Raw genomic sequence first — 22,721 nt, 5'->3', positions numbered from 1 at the left:
CTTTTCTAGCCAAGTTATTGGATTGCTTTGAAGTTTAAGACCTGTCACAGTTTGTATCTAGTAAACAGGAAGAGAAAGCGGTTAAAGAAGCTTACCGTCAGTTGAGATGGCTTTATAATTTTTACATTAAAAATAGACCATTTTGAAATTTATGTATTTAAAGTCAATAGAAATTCAGATTGAATATTTTTAAGGTTTAAATGTGAACTTTTCACTGATGTAATTTACATTTAAATCAGAAGCAGTCAATGAACCTCATCTACATGTCAAGATATTGATGCAGATTGTTTATTGGCAGACATTAAGTGAAACAGAGGCTTTGTGTGGTTTTCAGCCTATAGTTATTAACATTAAACTTTTGCTATTTGACTTATTTTAATATACAAATATCTATTTTACAAATTTTAAAATTTTTACTAAATTCTCAAATTTTAAAATGCATATACTCTTTTACCCATAAATACTTTGGGTTATATATTATGTGTAGTATATGAACATGAAGAAAAGTATGGAAAAGAATAACAAGATAAGTTGGATTTGCTTAGTCAAAGACTGGATTCACATGTTCAAATTAATACATGTGATTTTATATTTTGTGTTTATGTATTTATCTATAATAATAAAAGCGTAATATGCAAATCAACAGCGGAATGACCGTCCTGACAACCACACACCAACTGGTGCCAGGCCAGCCAAGATGGGTGAAATGCGATTGATCAGAGGTCCCCACCATTGCCCCATGATCACCCTGCAGAGGGAGGCCCAAGCTACCTGGCTGGCAGTGCTGCAGCAGATGGGTGGGGCCTCCCTCTGTGGGGCGATTGATCATGGGGCTCCAGGACTGCGAGAGGGCACAGGCCAGGGCTAAGGGACCCCCATCTGGGTGCATGAATTTCGTGCACCAGGCCTTTAGTACCCACACTAATAAAAGAGAAATATGCAAATTGACCGCCACTTCATGATGCCCACCAGCCAATCAGGAGTGAGTATGCAAATTAACCTCATCCCCTCTGGGGAGACTGACAGCAGGGAGGAGGCAGCTCCCAGTATGGCCTGCTTGGCTATTGCCACGGCAACCTGGGAGCAGGCAAGCGTGGCCTGCAGGCAGCTCCCAACATGGCCTGCTTGGCTGTTGTCACAGCAACCCAGGAGCAGGCAAGTGCATCCCCCAGGCAGCACACAGAACAGCCTACTTGGAAGTTGCTGTGGTATGGAGCAGGCAGGCCCTGCAGAGAGCAGAGAACCACGGGGAGTGGGCCTAAACCATCAGTAGGACATCCCCTGAGGGCTCCCAGATTAGAAAGGGTGCAGATCAGGCTGAGGGGCGCACACCCCCCTGCACAAATTTCGTGCACTGGGCCTCTAGTGTGTGTTTGTGTGTGTGTGTGTGTGTATATATATATATATATATATATATATATATATATATATGTATATTTAATTAGTAAGGAAAATATTAGTCTTCTATATTGATTATTTCTCAAATGAGAACATGAGGACAGGAGCTATCCTCATAACTGAAATAAGAGAGAGCCTGGGAAAGGATGTAAGATTTAGGCTAGCCACCAGTTGTAATCAGCCTGTATAAACCACATGTGTTCAATCAAGATCCTGTCAGGAACTTTGGCACAACCAAATCAGGATGCTTCAAGGATGGCTTATTTGTTAAGGGAGTAAGTAAAGGTGTTGGATTCAGGTATGGTATTGGAGAACTTCAAGGGATTGTTCAGGAACCAGAGGCTACCAATAGCATAATTGTTACCAGTCTAAGCTCACAGAAATCAGTGGAGGGAGAAATATCAGAACCCAAAAGGAGAGCAAGTTATTTTATGAACTAAACTAGATGCCCGGTGCATGGATTCGTGCACCAGTGGGATCCCTTTGCCTGGTCTGCACCCTCTTGCAATCTGGGACCCCTTGGAGGATGTCAGACTTCTGGTTTTGACCCAATACCCACAGGCCAGGTCAAGGGACTGCACTGGTGCATGAATTTATGCACTGGGCTGGTTTTAGCCTGATCCCTGCAGGCCAGGCCAAGGGACACCACCGGTGCATGAATCCTTGCACCTGGCCTCTAGTATGCATATAAGATCTTTGGCTAATCTCTTCCCACCCTTCCCCCACCCCTTCCCTCTGAGATTTATCAGTCTGTTTCATATTTCCATGCCTATACGTTGAGCATCTGCCCCCTGGCGGTCAGTGTGCATCATAGCTACTGGTTGAATGGTCACTTAGGCATATATATATATATATATATATATATATATATATAGCCTTGATTAGAGCAGTGACCTTTATTCAAGGACAGAATCAGTTCAAGGTAAGCTTACAGGGAGTGAACCAGGGAAATAAAATCCTTGAACTAATTCTCAGTCTCCCACCAAGTCCTGCCAGGGCTCCTCATTGACTGAACCCAAGCAGAGCCAGGGGGTAAGAGGACCCATTGATGTCATCTATAGAGATCATTTTGGGAAGAGAACAGGGGGAGGTGTAGAGAGTAATCTTGAGTAGTAAACAGAAGCTGTCTCACATAAAATATCCAGCATACTTTTGAAACTAAATAATCAAAATAACCCAGAAGGGAGGAAAACTGTTATAGTATGCAAAATATTGACATCTATTTTCTTTATGGGCTTATAGAATTATTGTTTTACTTGACCTAAACCCAGAATTTTAAAGAAATTGAACATGGCCTTGTTTCTAACTCTCTTTTGTGCGTAAGTTCTGGTTTCTTTCCAAAACTCTGATGAGGGTATAGCACAGGGTATCTTAGAGTGAGAGCAGAGGACTGTAGTTCTCTAAGATGAGCATGGCCCTGGCCCCAAAAACTGATTGTTCTGAATGCTTGTATTAGTGGTGGTTTTCAATTCTAGCTTCAGTGCCAGAAGTAGCACTCTAATCAAGGTCCTGCATAGGGAGCTGCCAATCACTGAGCCTCAGCATGTGCCAGGCACCATGAAGTGCATTCATATAGGTTATCACCCTTTTTCCTCTCAGCAAACCTATACCATGACCATTACATTACCAAATTACCAATAAAGAAACAGAGAACTGCCCTAGCAGGGCATGTCCTCAGTTGCAGGCTTGATCCCCGGCCCTGATCTAGGATCAGACACAATAAATGTGACCCTCTAACATCAATGTTTCTCTCTATATATCCCTTCCACTCTCTCTAAAAATCAATGGAAAAATATCGTCAGGTGAGAATTTTTTAAAAAAAGAAACAGAGAATTCAAGAGATTTCTCAAGGAAGATGATAGAGTGTGGAATTTGACCTAGATCTGTTTGGCTCCCTCCTGGCACAGCCTCACTTGGCTATAAAATTGTGAAGAAGTAACTGTATTATTATAGCTCTTTTACCTGTCCCAGAAATATGACATTCCTTTTCCCATCTCTCTCATTTCCCTCCTTTCCATTCAGTGATTCCTCTCTGTCTATACCTGTGCATGGTACTGTTGAACCAACAAACATGGCCTCTGCCTCCATGGATTTCACAGTTTAATAAGTGTTCTCAGGGTAACAGGCATGCACTTCCTTTAACCCCCATCCTTTATCTTTGAGGTTCTTTGCCTCAGTCTTCTCATCTATTTGCTATGACTGAGAATTGCTCTTTTGTCTTATTTGTTTTAAAGTGCAATCCTATATAATAAAGAGATAATATGCAAATTGACCATCACGCCCTCGCACAAGATGGCCACCCCCATGTGGTCACAAGATGGCCGCCACAAGATGGCCAGCAGGGGAGGGCAGTTGTGGGTGATCAGGCCAGCAGGGGAGGGCAGTTGGGGGTGACCAGGCCAGCAGGGGAGGGCAGTTAGGGGCAACCAGGCCTGCAGGGGAGGGCAGTTAGGGGTGACCAGGCCTGCAGAGGAGGGCAGTTGGGGGCAACCAGGCCTGCAGTTGGGGGCGATCGGGCCAGCAGGGGAGCAGTTAGGCATCAATCAGGCTGGCGGGGAGTGGTTAGGGGGTGATCAGGCTGGCAGGCAGAAGTGGTTGGGAGCCAGCAGTCCCGGATTGTGAGAGGGATGTCCGACTGCCAGTTTACAGGGAGTGAACCAGGGAAATAAAATCCTTGAACTAATTCTCAGTCTCCCACCAAGTCCTGCCAGGGCTCCCCATTGACTGAACCCAAGCTGAGCCAGGGGGTAAGAGGACCCATTGATGTCATCTATAGAGATCATTTTGGGAAGAGAACAGGGGGAGGTATAGAGAGTAATCTTGAGTAGTAAACAGAAGCTGGCAGTCGGACATCTCCTGAGGGGTCCCAGATAGGAGAGGGTGCAGACTGGGCTGAAGGACATCCCCCCCTCCCCCCAGTGCACGAATTTTGTTCACCGGGCCTCTAGTCTAAAATAAACCTTTTTAAAAAGCTCACTTGGTGTTTCATTATTGGAGAGAAATAGAGATTCTATAATATTATAAGAAAGATGAACTAAGAACATTATACAAAACAGGTTTGTGTGTTTTTTTCAAAGGTACTGTCTGGTTTTATTGAAATAAATTAGTTTCCCCAAGAAGTGTGTAAATGAGGGTGCATGTTCAGGCTTATGTTTTCATCAGGCTAAAGTGTATCATATTCCCTCCCATAAGCACATCTTCCATTTTTCAAATGGGGAATTGGTTTGTATTCAAAACCTTTCTTGTCCAAAGTACATTAAAACTGCTGTTCAAGTGTCTTGTATCATTACAACCACAAAGCTAATATACATTTGAACTCATTTTTTCCCTACGTAGACACGCTTGTTCAATCTTTAAAAAGCTCCAGATTGGGTTACTTAAGTAATCCCGTTTGTAATGGAGCCAGTGTTATCATCACAATTACAGCTGATTCAGAGCACAGTGTGAGGAAGGCTGCTTGGTACACAGAAGCTGTGCTGATTCTCCACATGCTTCACTCATCGCGTTGCATTATGGAGCTTGGAACTTCCAGTGCTTTGGTTCACCCTTTAAAAATTAGATCAGGTGACCTCCATGCATGTGTATTCTGTTACCATTTTTGTATGTGATTCTGCAATTTGAATATTTTCTGGTGGGTTCTTCTCCTGGGTCTTATCATAGACAAGTTATCTAACACCTTTGTAAAAAGAAGGAGTTGGACAAAAATAAGTGTTTTTCCTCCCATGTTGCAGTATTCCTAGAAGCCACTGAGCACCAAGGATTCTAGCCGGTAAAGCCAGATTGACAAAGCAGGGCAGCTCTAGCTCCTCCCTCATACTTCAACCCTGTTTTGTTCTTGTTCTATTTGCTAATACTGCCAAGTAAGTTTCACAATTTCTGATGCCTTTTCACCTATTTATCAACAGTAGGGCTCGGTGTATTCTATTTTTGGCTTCCTAGTGGGTAACAGCTTACACAAACCACACAGACTCTCAAATAATCAACAGTTCCTTTGAATTCTGCAGAAAGTACAAAATGTAAAGTATCGATCATGTGTTTATGCCTGGTTTCTACGAGTGAGATGGTTAAGCTTATTCTTCATTTTCTCTGTCAGCTTCAAAGCAGGAAATTATAGCTCTGCCCCAAAGCTCATGCATTCTGTTAATTTTGTTCAGAAGGTGTGAATCTAGTAAAGCACAAACTGTGACCAAGTCCATGGTTGTATTTGTCTGTGTAGACTCTATTTCCACAGCTGCCAGCTGAGATGGTTGCTCCCTGTACAAAATGGTTCTCTAGTTATGCACGTGCTTGGGGTTTTCATTTTAACAGATTTTTTTAGCACTTCCTACTTTGAGTTTCAAAGTGTAGAGAAAATAACGTGTGCCATTCTAAAGGGTGATATTTCGGCTTTTTTTTTTTTTATCTTTTACGATAGATGGCATGTGAATGACATGGTGTTTTCACTGGAGCTCCAGGGGAATTTTTTGCCCACAATCATTCTGACATCCCATGCCCTCTATTATAATAAGAAAGCAGCATAAACAAACTCAACTAGCTGGTCAGGAACCTGTTCGGGTGAAAGCAATTATAATTTATTTTATAATGACGAAAAGCAAACAAAACCCTGCACAAATAGTTTTAATCAATGTTTAAAGACTAGTTTCCCAGGCTGCTGCTTGTTTGCCAGACAGCATTGGGTGGGGGTAGAAATGGAGTAGGAAAACAAATAATTACTGTAGAGATAACAGAAATCACTGGGTAAGTGGAAAAAAAAATAGTTCCAAACACTTATCAGGCCAAGTTACCTGACATTTTTTCACAGACTGGATAACTTTAGACTCATAAAGGGCAGGCATTATTAGGTACATGAAGTACAATGCTGGCACAGTGGTTCTCAACCTGTGGGTCGCGACCCCTTTGGCGGTCGAACGACCCTTTCACAGGGGTCGCCTAAGACCATCCTGCATATCAGATATTTACATTACAATTCATAACAGTAGCAACGTTATAGTTATGAAGTAGCAACGAAAATAATTTTATGGTTGGGTCACAACATGAGGAACTGTATTTAAAGGGCCAGAAGGTTGAGAACCGCTGGGTTAGCAGGTTTGTTTTTTAAGATTACTGAATAGAATTTCATTGTGTCAAGGTCAATCAATTGCAAGAGAAGACATCTGATCCAGTGATCCCTAATACATGGCATGTGTGCTGCCATTTGTATTCTCCCTGTTGCCCACTGCCTGTGACCAGCATAATTAATTGATCATCGTTCTCTGAGCATAGGTTTAGCATCAGAATATTTCTCAAATCAGAGGAATAGTCTCTTCGAATTAATGATTTAGAATTTTTTTGAAACCTGTTTGCTACCCCTGATAGATTCTGATTTTCCTGACGAAAGAAGATAAGATGGTTGACTTTGACTTGCCTACATCATCTACCTATTTAGTGACTGAGGCAGAAGTAAAGCCGAGATTACCTGACTCTTTGTTCAGTACCTTTTTCATTACCCTATACAGACTAAAAAGGGTTCTGAGATCATAGGAGGTAAAGGGCTGTCATTGTTGTATGAAAAATTATAGTTTTGTTTTGCTTTTCTCATAATGTTATGTCATATATTTTATCTAGGAACTTCCGGGAATAGATTACTTATAGTATAGTAATTTTATTTTTCATGATTTGATCCACAATTTTATTATAGTTATATCCGTAAAAAGATGCATTCACCCCCACACAGAGAAGTCATTTAAGAGATTTTGTTTTAGGAAGAAGGTAATCTAATAGTCTATTTGTACTTTGAGACCAACATAAAATAATGACACTATTGGCATCACCAAGATCACTTTTTATTTAGGCTAATAATTTCAAGAACAGGATTTCTACATTGCATTCAGTTTTTTTATAATTTTAAAATGAATATTAACACATGGAAATTTGAAAATTTTAATTAAAAATTTCAAAACAGTTCATATGGAAAAAACAATTTCTTATAAACTTTAAAAATTAACCACTTGCTTAGGGTATTGTAAATAAATTCTCTATACTTACCATTTTGAAATCAGATTTAGGTAACCTTTTCTCCCATTTTATGTTCAGTTTTGTCTTTGTTTTATAGACAGTGAAACTGTTTATCTCATTTGAATTGCTATTTGGGAGGAGCAAAAAGTGCAATACACAGTCACTAACTTATAAAGGCTCATTTAATTCCTCATTGAGTCAGTCTTTTAGACAAGCAATGTAGCATGATTTTTTCCTCCACCTACTCTAGTAATGGAAGGGGCATTTTATTTAGGAAAATATGAATGCAGGTAGTGTTGTTAGTAAACATGCAAAAAGAAGATCATTTAGTATCTTATTTCAGAGGCAGTGGCATCATGCTCATAAACTTCAAGTTTTCTGTTTCCTTTTTCCTTTTCCTTTTCTGTGAAACTCTAGGGATAACTTGAGGCATATCCAAAATTTTCTCTAGCAAGGGACTTAGAGATATAAGTATATTTCATACTTTCTTAATCAAATAAACTATGAGTTTCTTAAATAGCCTTTAATTTTATGGGAAGAAAAAGGGCCACAGTTAGCTCTTTTTATACATTTTAGTAAACAAGTACCTCTTATATGTCAATAAAGAAATTGAACTCAACCTATGAATTATCTCATTATTAGAGAACTAGAGGCCCAGTGCATGAAATTCATGCACTCAGGGGGGGTCCCTCAGCCCAGCCTGTGCCCTCTCACAGTCTGAGAGCCCTCAGGCAATGTCCAACTAATGGCTTAGGCCCATTCCCCTAAGCTGTCAGTTGGGCATCCTTAGTGCTGCTGCAGAGGCGAGAGAGGCTCCTTCCACCACTGCTGCGCTCACCAGCGATGAGCCCGGCTTCTGGCTGAGTGGTGCTCCCCCTGTGGGAGCACACTGACCACCAGGGGGCAACTCCTGCGTTGAGCATCTGCCCCCTGGTGATCAGTGTGCATCGTAGCGACGGGTCATTCCGCCATTTGGTTGATTTGCATATTAGCCTTTTATTATATAGGATATGTGTTGAGAGTTCATCAGATGCAGGCCAGCTTACTTTTAGGGCTTCCTATCTAATTGGGATATACCACAATTTATTGGAGATAACTAAGTAGAAATTAAATGATTATTTTTAGACAGAGTCATTTTAACTTTTGTAAGAAGAAGAAATAATTAATTCACCAGGCCAATAAGTGTTGAGGATCAGTTATATTGTGTATAGCATGCTTTGTGAAGGTAAAGTAATTTTAGAAATCTTAATAAAGGTTCACTTTTTTATATGCCTACTTTTATGTCACTTTTATTGAAGACAATTACCTTGATGTTTTTGCTAATAAAGTAAACATTAAATATTTTTTTTTAGAGAACAGAAATTGATAAAATAGACTTAAACTTGATGGATTCTTCAGAAAATTTTTTATCCTGATTTCAGTTATTAGAATTGCTTTAAATATATTTAAGCATCTTAGGCTAAGATTCTATTACATGAATGACAATGTACTTGAAATTAAGTAGAATGCCACACTTTTATAAAATATTTCTGTGTTGATGTTAAAATGTGACCAGATAGGCTCATCTAAACATGAGCACACATCTGACACAAATTGACTTGATGGTTGTCCAGGCTGGGATTTTAGTTCCTACACCTACTCCCACTCATCCACCCACATCTATTGGACAAGTGCCTGATTAAACAGATGGGCCTTCCGCTATGCTCTCAAAACAGGCAGCCTCCACCTTTATTGAGCAAAACATGGGGTGCAAGTAAGCTACATTGTGTTATTGTGCTTCTGGGCATGATCATTTGAGTGAAAAGCTACTATTCATTACTGTTATTGTTTGCTGTTGGAAATACCTTTTTTTTTTATGAATGAAAATGTGAAACTTGGAGGATAACAGATGGAGTTTCAGGGATCTGGAAAAACCTATAGATAGGGAAGCAGTTCTCAGTCAAATAGGAAAAGAAAAAAATGAGCAGGAGTGTGAAATGCCATGCAGTTTTATAAAAGCCTGTAGCTAAGATTTTAGAAAATGTTTAAATTAGCCAAGAGACATAGGTTGATCATGAAATTTCCCCATGTACTCAAGGCTGTGAGACCAAAATAGAATTCACATCTTTCCTAGTGTCCCTTCAACAAGTTACTAGTTTAACAGTTACAAAGTTTAATTTGGGGTAGGACATTAAGTGCTGGCTGCCATCTCTATAAATACTACTCGCTTTCTCACTGTGTGTGCAGAGGTTTGGAGACCCGAGGTGATAGGGTGGCAGAAGAATTTATGACATCAGAAGTGAGTTTTCTTTATGCTAATAATGGTACTGCTAGTCCATGTTTGTGACAACAGCACTGAGAGTAAAGCAAGAGCAACAATTAGATGACCCTGTACTTGATTTGATGTGCTTATACTGAATATTGAGAAAATCTTCAAAGGCATTTGCTCTCCAGGCATTTTCTCATGATATTCTCTTTAGTGTTGCAATAGCTAACAAGCCATCACATATTTAACCTCATGGAAATAAGTGTATGTGCATTTGCTCTTAAAAGGATCCATTTTTTTATTTCTGGAATCATTAATACTCTGATATTTGCTTCTCTTAATTGTGGCAATACATGGTCCTAAGGACAACACACTAAATTCAAGTTAAAGACCCCCTACACCTCTTTCTAAATGCTTTCTTTAATCTTTTGGTAGCTCAGAATTCTCCACACAGACAGGGAGCCTGGTTGCCATATACTTTCTTTATATAGCTACGCGATTTCTTTTCTTTCTTTCTTTCTTTTTTAATGGCATGAGATAATGCCTATGATACATAAAACTTTATGGACTAAAGGTCAGTGAAATGTATAACTTCTGTTTTCTGGCTATTATAATGACTAGATAAACATAGGCATAAGGTTGCTTAATACTTCAACAGAAACCTGCCATGGAACTTCCTGAAAATTTGACCTCTTGAAAGAATTCTAAATGGAATTGTCTTATATTTTGCTTCTCTAAATATGTGTGCTAGAATAATGGATAACTGGGTAAGATATGTCACAGCATTACTTTACAAAAATGCTTAAAATTTATTTCTTTCCTTCCAATAAAAAGTTAATGATAAAAGTAACAAATCTGTTATTATTTAAGAGTTTTACTATGAAGTGTCTTGAGATAGCTTTATTTGATTGTGTTTAATTTAATTAAAATTATTATTCTTTCCTGTTACATTGTTCTTTGAAATCATTGAAATTGTCTAAGTAACATTGTTCTTTTTCTACTTGATAAAATAGAGAACCCAGAAGATTAATTTAGATAAAGAATGAAAAATAAAAGGATCACATTATGTGCTTCATTTTATTAGAAGGAACTACATTATAAAAACAGTTATTTGAAGAGAAAAAAGAGATAAAAATAGCAAAGCATTTCAATTTTCATACCATTATGAAGTAGTTATAAAGGCAGTCTTTATACAAAAGTGTGTGTATTTATAAGAGATATGATCATTATTAACTTTTTATTAAACCATCTGGCCTATTATATTTTTATATATTATTTAATGTCTTTCTTCTGTTTTGTTTTCGTTTAAACAGCAAATGCCAGTCTCCTTGGAGGAGGAGGTGGTAAGTCCTGAACATCACTTAAAATATATTTTTATTTCTATACCAACCACAGATGTTATGTAAGTTCTGTGATACTTTAAAGAAAATTAATTTAGCTATAATCATCAACCACAAAAATGATAATTTTCTAGAAAATAATTTAAAATGGAAATATCTGACTTCAAAATATGTGGAATAGTGTTTTTCTTCTTGTCAAACATTGTATTTATACTTTTGGCATAAGCTGTAACAGCTATAAGCTATTGGGATGAACACACATATAGCAGATGACAGAGTCACATTGAATACATTTGGGGAGCTGTGGCTTTTGGGACTTTTTTCATCATAATGACTATAAAAATTATGACTCTGTAGCCTGAGAGCTTAATATATCAGCCAGTTATTGATGTGAATACTAAAAAAGAAATTAGTATTGGCACTTTTCTTTTTCTTTTAGCCTATTTAAAGGAGAAAGAGATCTAAAGGAGATTAGGAAGAAAGAGATTTCTGTACTGAAAATTTATTTTTGATACTACGATCTTATGCCTGTTTATTATTTTTATTTCTAGAAAATAAAAATATTTCTAGATTTATTTATTTCTTGAAAGATGAAAGCTCTCCTAGCCCAGCCTATATAATATAGTAGGAGAGGGCCCATTTTTTAAAAATAGGTTTTTATTGATTTCAGAGAGGAAGGGAGAGGGAGAGAGAGATAGAAACATCAATGATGAGAAAGAATCATTGATAGGCTGCCTCATGCACGCCCCCTACTGGGGATCGAGCCCACAACCCAGGCATGTGCCCTTGACTGGAATCAAGCCCGGGACCCTTCAGTCCACCAGCTGACGCTCTATCCAATGAGCCAAAATGAGGGTCCTTTTTATTTAAGACCCAGATAGACATAGGTAGGTTTGTTTTCTCTCTCATTCTTTTTCCCTTTCCCTCTTGCTCTCTCTTTTCATGTATATGGTAGAAGAAAATAATTGTACAGAGCGTTAGGCTTCTAAAAAATTGCCTGTCTTTTATCAGGAGGTTTCAGTACAATTCTATTTAGCAATTAAATTTTTAAGTATCATTTATATATGAGAATTAATAGATTTTCAAAAACAGAATCTTGGAAATAGAAACAACAGAAAACAGTTTAAACTGCAAAATGTTCTTCATATTATCTGGTCAGTGAATATTCTATAGCAGAATATTTCTTTTCTTCTTCCATAAATTATTTTAGAAAATGGAAATCTACAGAATTTCTCATTTTAATTTATTTTGTATGCTTGGGAATTAGAGGGTAATCTTTTCTTATTAGTTGGATTCCCCGTAAATTTTTATCTCTGGGTTTCTTATAATATGTTAGGTAAACATTATTAAAATAAATTTACATTAGTACTGATTTTCTTGCAATATATATTATTATTTCAACAAATTTGACTAAATAGAATAAAGGAAAGTTAAAATTGAGTCTCTATAAACAAATTCATCAAGTTAAACAACAGACACATTAGCTAGATAATTAATCCTTTGTACATCATAAGCCTCTATAGACACAAGGATGGTTTCCGTTTTGGACACGTGACAGTTAACTGGTTAATTTATTGTTCTTGGCTATTTTTATAACCTAGCTTGACTGTTTGATTATATTAGTTAAAATGACTTTATTTGCACATAGTAGAAAAATACAAAATAATAGTTGCTTATAGGAGATAGAAGTATATTTCTATCTCATGTGAAGGTAGCATAGATGTATACTAGAAAGGTTGTGGTAATCTCATAATATAACCACGCTATTACTTTTCTGTTTCTCCTTCCTAGTGCAGTGAAGTCAGGGTCCCTGATGACCAGGGAAGCTCTAGCTATCATACATTTGGCGGTTAGGAGGAGTAAGAAGGCCAAAAAATAAAAAAGGTGGCTCCCAAAAGATGAGTCAGGTTTTCAAAGCAGGTTTCCCTAAAGTCTCACATTGTCCTTGAACTTGATTAAATGTTTATTAATGGATACATGCAGTTTTGTTCAAAAAAGCAATGTGTTTGTTAGAGAGAGAAAGAGAGGGAGAGAGAGAATTCTGTTTTCTAAGGAGGTAGGGCAGAGTGGAGGTTTTGGTAGGTAACTAGTAATCCCTGCTATAGTGGGAAGGCAGGGAATTGTTCAGGAAGTCTTGTCAACCTGCTTTGTTTTAATATATGTGTACATAGTTGGTGTTTATAGAATTAATTCTAGTGACTGGGCCTGTATTTCCTTATAGTTCCTCTAACCTGTATGAAGAAATATAATATGAATTTTTAGCAGTGGCAAGACATTCAGGAATAGGCAAACTCAGTTTTCTGTTTACTGTTCTATGGGGCATAAATGTATGATTGATTTTGCTAAATGTAATTATTGCCATACTTTCTAATTTCTAAAGTCTAAAATTAGCAAGTTAGCATGATTATAAAGGTAAATTACAAATATTTAAGGTGGCTGCAATTTCTTCCATTAAAGTAGGTCATGACAGGTTTAAATTCATTTATGCACTTCCAGAGATGTTAAGATTGCTCTAAAGTATGTCTGATTTTTGGAAGGCTGTATTTAAAAATTAAATTTAAGTATATTTTTAGTCTTCTTATACTGATTTTTTTGGCCTTCTTATTCTATGACAAATATTTTTAATCCTGTCAGTGATATTATAAAGTAAAACCTAATAATCAACCAATAAGGAGCAATTAAATTGATGTACTACTGTTAGATTTAATCAAGGATTCTTTTTATTGACTTGAATTAATATCCCTTTAAAAGTCTCTGAAAGGACTACTTTTTTGATTGACTAAACAATTTGATACCACATAAAAATAATAATGGTACATTAAGTACTATTTTCTCAGGTCTTCAGGAGGGCTTTCTCTAAAACTGTACAAGTAGTGCTTGAAATTTAGACAAAATTAGTGTGTACAAAAATGTATTTCTCATAAAATCTTAGCATTTTGTTGTTGTTGTTTTTGAATATTTTTAGCCTTCTTACACTATATCCGAGTGCTATAACCAAGAAGAGAGTTCTCCTAAAAGGAGATTTTTAAAAGTGGTCACAATTAGTCCTCTTAGCTCTGATTTTAAAGCGAGATAATCACTACAGTGGTATAAATTTTCATCTGTAGGTCAAAGACCACTCTTTCCAGGAGCTCAGTGTCTCTGACTATAGTCTTTGTAATGAACACAGGCGTGGCGGTCACAACCACCCAGTCATTTCAGATGAAACCCTTGGTGAAATGGATCATCTCTGTTTATATTTTCCAGATCTGTTAAAGGCAGATACATATGCTAATTTTTTAAAATGTGTGACTGGTCTATAGTGACTGGATTCTACCCTTCAGGAAGCCTTTACATTACCTATGTAATGGTAGAATGTCAAAATCTTAGAATTTCTGTTAATTTTTTTTTTCTGTGAAAAGCTTTATTGTTTCATTTGGTCTAATGCATGGGAGAGGGCTTCCCGGTGGTTAAAAGAATGACTAGTAGTTTCAGAGGGGGTTCAGGTAAAAGCCAGACACCAGGGGAATACACAGGAGCCTTTCAAAGGCCTCTGGGCTCCAAAGGCTCCTAGTCGAGATACTCACCCAGCCCAGCCTGGGGGCTGGCAACCTACAGAGGTGAGTCAGGTGTCACCCATCTTCTTAATGAGTCAGGTGTCGCCCATCTTCTTGATGAGTTTCACCTCCTCACCCAGGAAGTGGTTCTCAGGAAGTCACAGCGCTGAGGGTCTGCACAGGTAGAACCCAGGGCCTGCAGCTCCAAAAGGGACTGCGTCAGGTTCCTCTCCACGGCCAGGGCGGCTTCTGTGGCATCCTGAGTGTCACCCCACTCACCTTGGGGAGGCTTCAGCACGTCCTGGAAGAGAATGCGGCCACCGCGCTTGTTTTGCAACTTTAAGAGATGCTCAGCGCCCTTGTGCTTCTCCGCCAACTCGCAGAACAAGTGGCCCTTGCCTTCCAGAGTCACATCATTGCAGTGGAAATAGAAGCCCAGAGAGAGGTAGGTGTAGGGGGCCCGCAGATGCAGTTGGCCAGGCGGTTGACTGCAGCCTCCACCTTGGTGGAATAATTCTGACGAATTCGGGAGCTCATGGTTGTTTGGCAATAAAGAGTTAAGGTAGGAAAAATACCAGTGCGTTGGCTGGTCTCAGAGGTGGTTCTGAAGATGGTGACTGAATAAGATGCAGGAGAGTGGCCGAAGGCTGGTAGAAGGGGCATCCCTAGGTCTGTTCAGTCCAAACACTGTTGAAGCAAGAGACAGATCCTGGGCTGCCGAGGGCACTATTTCTTTAATTTTTTATAAACGTTCCATCACAGCTACCAGTAGTACCTATATACACTGAGTGGCCAGGTTATTATGACCACCTGACGTTTGTAGGCAAATTAGCTATAATTTCGCGCTGAAGTTGCTAGAGGGCCAGACCATTATAAATAGGGAAGCGGGTTGTTTATCACGACAGTAGAAGTGATTTTTTTCTGAAGATATGGGTAAACAACGCAATTTAACAGCTTTTGAATGTGGGATATATTTGAATGTGAGTGGCCAGATTATTATGACCACCTGACGTTTGTAGGCAAATTAGCCGTACACTGCGTCATATGGGATATGGAAGCCCAAGGCCTGTTCGAACACCTTTACTGTCTGCAGTTACCAAGATAAAACATCTCCAATTTGCACAGGAACACAAGGATTAGATAGACGAGCACTGGAAAAAAGTCATGTGGTCCGATGAATCACGTTTCCAGTTGCATCATGCAGATGGCAGAGTGAGAATTTGGCAGAAACAGCATGAAAGCATGCACCCCACATGCATGGGTACAACCCTTCAAGCTGGTGGGGGCAGTGTTATCGTTTGGGGCATGTTTTCCTGGCATGATTTGGGCCTTTTAATTCATGTGGAACAATGTCTGAATAGCACAACATACCTAAGTATCGTTGATGATCAAGTTCATTCTATCATGTTGATGGCGTATCCCGATGGAGATGGCTCCTTCCATCAAGACAATGCTCCATGCCACGGTGCTCCATGCCACGGTGTTCTTATTGTGCAAGAGTGCTTTCAAGAACATGAGGGAGACTTTATCTTGCTTAGGTGGCCCCCACAATCAACAGATCTCAATCCAATTGAGCATTTGTGGGACCAAGTTAAAAGAGCCATCAGGCAGCTGGTTCCACAACCATCAAATCTCACAGAACTGGACAGTGCTACCCATCAGGCATGGTATCAGATTCCTGGCATCACCTTTCAACATCTCATGGAGCCAATGCCAAGAAGAATTGCCACAGTATTGAAGGCAAAAGGTGGCCCAACGAAGTACTGATGGGGTGGTCATAATAATCTGGCCACTCAGTGTAATAGCTGCGAAGCATATTGATTTATAAAATAAGTAAATTTTGTTTTCTCACTTAATCCTTTGATTACTCCTGTAGTGTATTGTGGTAACAAATAAACCTAAAACTCTGATTGGCTTAATAAAATGAGGTTTATTTCTTGCTCACGCCATAGTCTTAGTGGGACTGGTGGCTCCCACTCAGGTTCTCATACAGGTGGTGACACAGAGACCCAGGCAGTTTCCGTGTCTTGAGCTACACATACTATGTGATATGTGGCCGCTAAGGATGCCACAGGAAGAGAGCTGGAAGATCTTGTGGAATATGTTTACAGACTAGTTTGGGAATGGCTTACTTATGCTCATGTTTTATGGGTTGGAATTCAGGCAAGTGACCCCCAACATAACTACAAGGAAGGCTGGGAAGAAGGGGATCTCCCAGAGTTCCCAGGGAGAGAAAATGGTTGGTAGATACATGGCATTCTCTCTGCCACAGTGCTCAAGTGGGGTGAGTTTTACTTATTTATTCTTATTTTTTTTTTTTCATTTTTATTATGAAGGCTAATGACTGAATGAAAAGGCAGGAGTGTTGACTCCCGCTCTGGGGTTCTTTGCCTTTGCTTTGTGATTTTTAATATATTGTTGCTCTTCAGACTCGCTTTCTATGCAAAGATAGTTAACTTTGTTTGCACCAGGAAAGATGAATGAGAGGACAGGAAAACAGGCAGCCGAAATATAGCTGATGCTTTCCTTGACTTATTTTCACAAATCTCAAGACCAAATGATAATTTGAAAGTAGATACAATGGCACTGTTTTCTGATACCTTTGGATTTGCTGCCTGGATTCATATACCTTTGTTGTGTAGGTGAGGTTCCATCGTAGAACACATTGCATTTTATATACATGTTCACTCATCTGTACCAGAATGTTTTACATGAACAAAATTCTGCGATGTTGTACTTTTAGAATATATAATAAAATAAAATCTTTGCAGTCAGCCTTACATTGTCAAGAAGCAGAATTAGAAAAAATATATAGTTAAAGAGGTGATTCCTCAATTCCTTTTAGGTCATTACTTTGCAGAACAGAATAAAATGTATTTGGATAATGTCTTTTCCCTTTCATTGTCACAGTAATTAACATAAGACCGGAATCTGATGATAGAGGCCAAGGTTTATGAGATTTGCTTCCTCTTACAGTCTGCCCAGGCTCCTGAGTGCTGAAGCCTGAGGCAGAATGTTAGACCTTTAAAGTGACATTTCCTGACAGAGTGGCAATTTAAGTTTGGCTTTTATGCACATAGCTATACAGGACAGGACAGCTGTTGTAAACATGGATATATATATATATAAATATATATATATATATATGGCATATATTTGAATCAATACTGTACTTTTTAAAATTCTCATTGTAAGCATCTACCACTAAATAGACAGTCCCAGATGGAATGCATGGTCTTCCCCACCTCTGCTGTCTTTTTGCCCCTTAATGTGGGCCCATAATTGATAAGGTTCAGTGGCCTGGGGTTAGTCACCGGTCCTCTGAACTTTCTCATTTGTTGTTCTACCTGCAGAGAGAATTCCTAATGCTGGTTTTTCATTAATGTCAATGTATATGTTAAAGTAGTTTATACGAGGTGCCAAATTGCATGCTTCAAAAGCTATTATCATAAAGCTATGGGTGTTATGCAAGAGATACCATCAGTGCATCTCCATTCATTTATTCAACAGATATTAACTTAGTGCCCATTGTGTACCTATTGATTTGGCAGAAAATACAGCCCTTTCCCTGTGACAGGTCATGGTCTCTGTTTGGCTTAATTATCTGAGCAGTTATAATTCCCTATGTTCTTTCAGTTCCAAGGATTTTTTTTTTTTTTTTGCATGGGTCTTTTGAATTTAAATGATACCTTAACATCAACATAATGGGTATCAAGCATCAGATTTCTTCTTTAAAAAGCAGTACAGCTATCCTGAAAAGTACTCTTTTCACACACAAAAAACGGAGTTGCCACCAAGAAATCATGAAAAACAACACATTTAAAGGGTGATGCTTTCATAAATCATTTCTATTTGTTTGTGTATTTATTTTTATTGATTTCGGAGAGAGGAAGGGAGAGGGAGAGATAGAAACCTCAACGATGAGAGACAATAACTGATGGGCTGCCTCCTGCACACCCCCCTACTGGGAATCTAACCTGCAACCCAGGCATGTGCCTTGACTGTGAATTGAACCGTGACCTCCTGGTTCATGGGTTGATGCTCAATCACTGAGCCACACTGGCCGGGCCATAAATTATTTCTTAAGCATTCACAAGCAGAGTGGCATGCCCTCTCACCATCCCCTCCACACACAGAATGGTTTTCTCCTGGCCGGTATCAATCACTCCATTGCTCAAAATCCCCACCATGATTCTGTGCTTCACTCTTGTTAAACCTTGAGGTCTGGCCAGGCCTTGGATGTACTAGGATGAGTCTAGGATAATGTCAGCAGTGAGGGATCGAGGCCAGTTAAAGCTGGTAGTATGTTGGGGGTTGCCCCTCAGGAGAATCAGCCAGCTAGCCTATCCTCAGCAGGTGGAGGGGTCCCCGCCATGGGTCTGGGAGTAGCAACAGTCTCTCAGTCCTGAGAGAAGCATAGCAAGAAAAACTCAGAAGCTCTGGCCTGGTTGGTCAGGCAAGACTCAGTCTTAGGAACAGAGCTGCAGGAAGGGACGTAATGCTAAACCATAGATCATAAGGTTTAAATCTTGACCACCTCAGGTGGGATTGACCCTGGGTACTGCAGGGGGTTAGGCCTCCTAAAGGAGACCAGGAGGCCCAGATGTGAGGAAGGAGAGGGGAACAGGGATGCAGGGACCAGGAGCCAGGACAGTTCTGACAACATTCAGTTACATACTGAACCCCCAATCTTTTTCCCTTTCTTTTTTCTTTTCCTTCTTTAAATATTTTTTTCTTTTTTTCTCTTTCACAGTCAATATCTTATACTGATTGCCTCTTGTATACTAGTCTTGACACTGAAGTAGCAAAAATTCTTGGAGGGGTCACGGAAGGCTTCCCAGAGGAGGTGATACTAGAGCCATCTTGAAGGATGTATAGCACTTTCCAGGAGCGGGAGGAAATGGCCTATTTAATTATATTTCCTACTGTTTGATATAGATATTTTATAGATATCTTGCTCTGCTTCAGTCATCTTCCTCACTCTGCTGCAGTCACATTATCCAGACCTGAGCAGTTTCCTCTCACCATCGACACGCCAGTTAATATGGAGTGAACAGTGTTAGAATAGAAGCAGGGAACTCTGGTGCTAGTGGTGTTGGCAGCAAAACTCCATCAGAACAGCCTGGGTAAAGTCTGGTGGTCATCACCCACACAAGTGCCCCCCTGTCTTGCTTTCTCTCCTGATTACCTCACCTGCATCTCAGTCTAGGTACCAACACTACAGCTGCCCACACCAGTTGGATTTCTAATATGTGTTTTCCTCATTCCACATGAGCCTGTCTAGTTCTATTCTGAGAAGTGTGCCCCAGCCCTGGTTGCTTTAATCCTGTCTGCCATTTGTCATTAAGTCTTCCAGACGGTTCCTGGTGGAGGAAGGAGGGAGGTGTGAAATCCAGGCCATGTCTGTGCTTGAACTTTCCTATTGTAATGGCCATTCCAAGGACACACCTTGTCTGTTTCACTCTAATTGCAGTCACCATGATTCCTCTATTCTGAAGCTAAATTTTGAAGTTATTCATCATGTTGACTGCATACCTATTCCCCCTTCTAAGTGAAACTGTCCCATCTGAAAACCCTGTCAAAGGGGCAGCCCTGTGCAGATTAAATGTCCTCCTCATTCTGGCCATAGCTGATTGAACCTGAAAGGGTGTGTTTCTCAATTAGGGCATAAACTTCTTGAGAGCGAAGACTTGATTACTCATCTGTAGTGCCTTGGCAGCTTCTACCACATATAGTAGCAATTTAATTTTAATTTTGACTTATCACTGTCTCTCATTCTGGGTCCCTAACATGTTTAGATATTTCTGTTTTGACCAGTTTGCTCTGGAAAGATATTTATTTCTAATGAAAAAATAATACTTTTAAAAATGCATAACCCAGTCAACCTGAAGATTATATACATATTTATGCAGTAATTATTTTAAGCATTGTATTACCTTTCATTTCTAGTGTTTATATAGCCAGGATCTCATAGTTTTCTTTTAAATAATAATTATATGTTTTTGATTCCTGAGAGAGAAAGAGAACAATATTTACTTGTATAGTTGGGGAAATGAAATGCAGAAAATTTGCATTCCACAGATTACATCGAAAGAGGGAAAGGCTATTCTCTCATTTATTTTTTTATTTTTTGTTAACCCTCACCTGAGGATATTTTTCCACTGATCTTTAGAGAGAGCGGGAGGGAGGGGGAGAGACAGAGAGAGAGAGAAACATCTATGTGAGAGAAACATCTATGTGAGAGAGACACACTGATTCTTTGCCTCCTTCATGGACACTGACCAGAGCCTGCAACGGAGATGCATTTCCTTGGCTGGAATTGAACTAGGGACCCTTCAGTCCAATGCTCTATCCACTGAGTCAAACAGGCCAGGGCGCTATTGTCTCATTTATGTTTTGTCATATTGCAGGTCTTTAACCAGTTATATCTTTCAATTAGAAATGTTATTATTATAATTGATTTTCTTATTCAAACCTATTGGCAAATTTTAAAGTGCTAATGTGCTAGTTAATGAGATTTGACGTTCATTAAGAATAGGAGTGAGGGCATGCTTTAGGAAGGTTTTTAAATAGGTTGGCTAAGCTGTTGAACTCTTCTACCTCATGCTTGAAATCAATGACCAATGAAAATTATGGGCAATACTGTTAATATTTTACTTGATTTTGACTTTTTATTGAAAACAATAAATTGACTTTGTAATATATTTCTAATTTAAAATAGGAAGGCATAAAAATGGAAGGTTACTTAGAAATAGAAGTCTGGGCATTGCCACCATCACCTCTATTTTATGTTTCATTAAAATAAATAATCACATTCAGGTTTATAATTTTGTGCACTATTAAAGATAATTGGTTATTTTCTTGACATATGCTTCATTTCATTAGCTTGTGGGTCTTCCATAAAACCTTTGTGTGATCATTGTGCTCAAGATTTAGAAGAAAAATAAGTAGTAGCATTTTACTCCTAAATTTTCATGACTGAAGTTCACTATATTTTAAAATGATTTTTAATTTTTATTTCTTAATATATTTTATTGTTGATAGCATTATAGATGTCTTAATTGCAGTTAAGTTGAAATGATACATTTCATCTTCTTTTTAAATCTTTCATTGAGTTATGTGAAGAAATATTCTATGTTCATTGTGATAACTGTTTTACCAATTAATGATATAAACCATTGTGTCTTAGAAAAATGTGAATCACATAGTGATGTCATTGCAGAACAGATAACATGGGAAGGAATTTTCACACATGTATTACTGAGGGTATACAGACCCAACAAGACTGAGGAAAAGTCTTTAGATTCTGAAAATATGGTAGACTAAGGAAATCAGAAAAACTTCCTGCAGCAAACTCATATATCATGGATAAACCAGAATAAAAATTAATTTAAACATTTCAATCAGCTTGCAAGAAATGGGAATTCTTGGGTGCCATAAGTAAGAAAGTACTGAAAAAAATAAAGTGAACCAAAACTATAATATAAACTCTATACTGCATGTGCCTCTGTGGTAGTACAAATAGTGATGGGGAATTGGATACCAGCAGCTATGTGGCTACTTGTTATTTGAGATAAGAGATAAGACTGTACAAAGTAGGAGATCCTCACTTAAACCAACTTCTTCAAATTATTACACTCTCAGTGGGATGATGGACTTAAAAAAATTTTTTCATCAGCTCAAGAAAACTACAAGAAAGACTCCCTTAAGATTTCAGTATCACAAGCTTACAACTTCTTTGTGTTTGGTCCTTAAATTTATACTACCTATGTTTCTGAGAATCCCAAACACGAGAAATAAACAAAAATTAGTCATACTGGTTAATAGGAGAGGCACATTCAAAATTATTCTGGATGTAAGTGTTTAAAACCCAGGTCACAAGGTATTCTCACAAAAGAAAAACCCATTTTAAAATGATCTCATTATCAGAAATTATGAAAAAGATGAGGAACTTCATAGTGGAGAAGCCTAATATTACCTTAGCCAGGCAATTAAAGCCACAACCAATAGTAGTAAATCATGTTGATAGGATGTACCTTGATATGATAATGACAGTGCCACATTACCTCTGTTATGTTTTCTTACAAAAACCTATAATTCCAACCTAATCATGAGTAAACTATCAGACAGATTCCAGTAGAAGGGCATCCTACAATTACTTGATCACTAAATCTCATGACTATCAAGTTTATCAAAGACCAGGAAAAT

The 22,721-nt window shown here is 38.6% G+C and overlaps 1 protein-coding gene across 3 annotated transcripts in view; it reads left to right on the top strand.

Moving 5' to 3' along the window:
- The window catches only part of MACROD2 (mono-ADP ribosylhydrolase 2), a 1,930,060-nt gene that overhangs the window by 418,658 nt on the left and 1,488,681 nt on the right, over positions 1–22,721 (top strand). For all 3 annotated transcript variants that reach the window (XM_070421435.1, XM_070421436.1, XM_070421434.1), the window contains exon 4: positions 10,951–10,980. In XM_070421435.1, coding sequence (XP_070277536.1) covers positions 10,951–10,980 — 30 coding nt within the window. The remainder of the gene's footprint in view (positions 1–10,950; positions 10,981–22,721) is intronic.

This window comes from Myotis yumanensis, unplaced genomic scaffold, assembly GCF_028538775.1.
Source record: "Myotis yumanensis isolate MYYU_CA2020_CCGP unplaced genomic scaffold, mMyoYum1.0.hap1 SCAF_7, whole genome shotgun sequence".
NCBI lineage: Eukaryota > Metazoa > Chordata > Mammalia > Chiroptera > Vespertilionidae > Myotis > Myotis yumanensis.
This window is presented reverse-complemented; position numbering and strand designations above follow the sequence as displayed.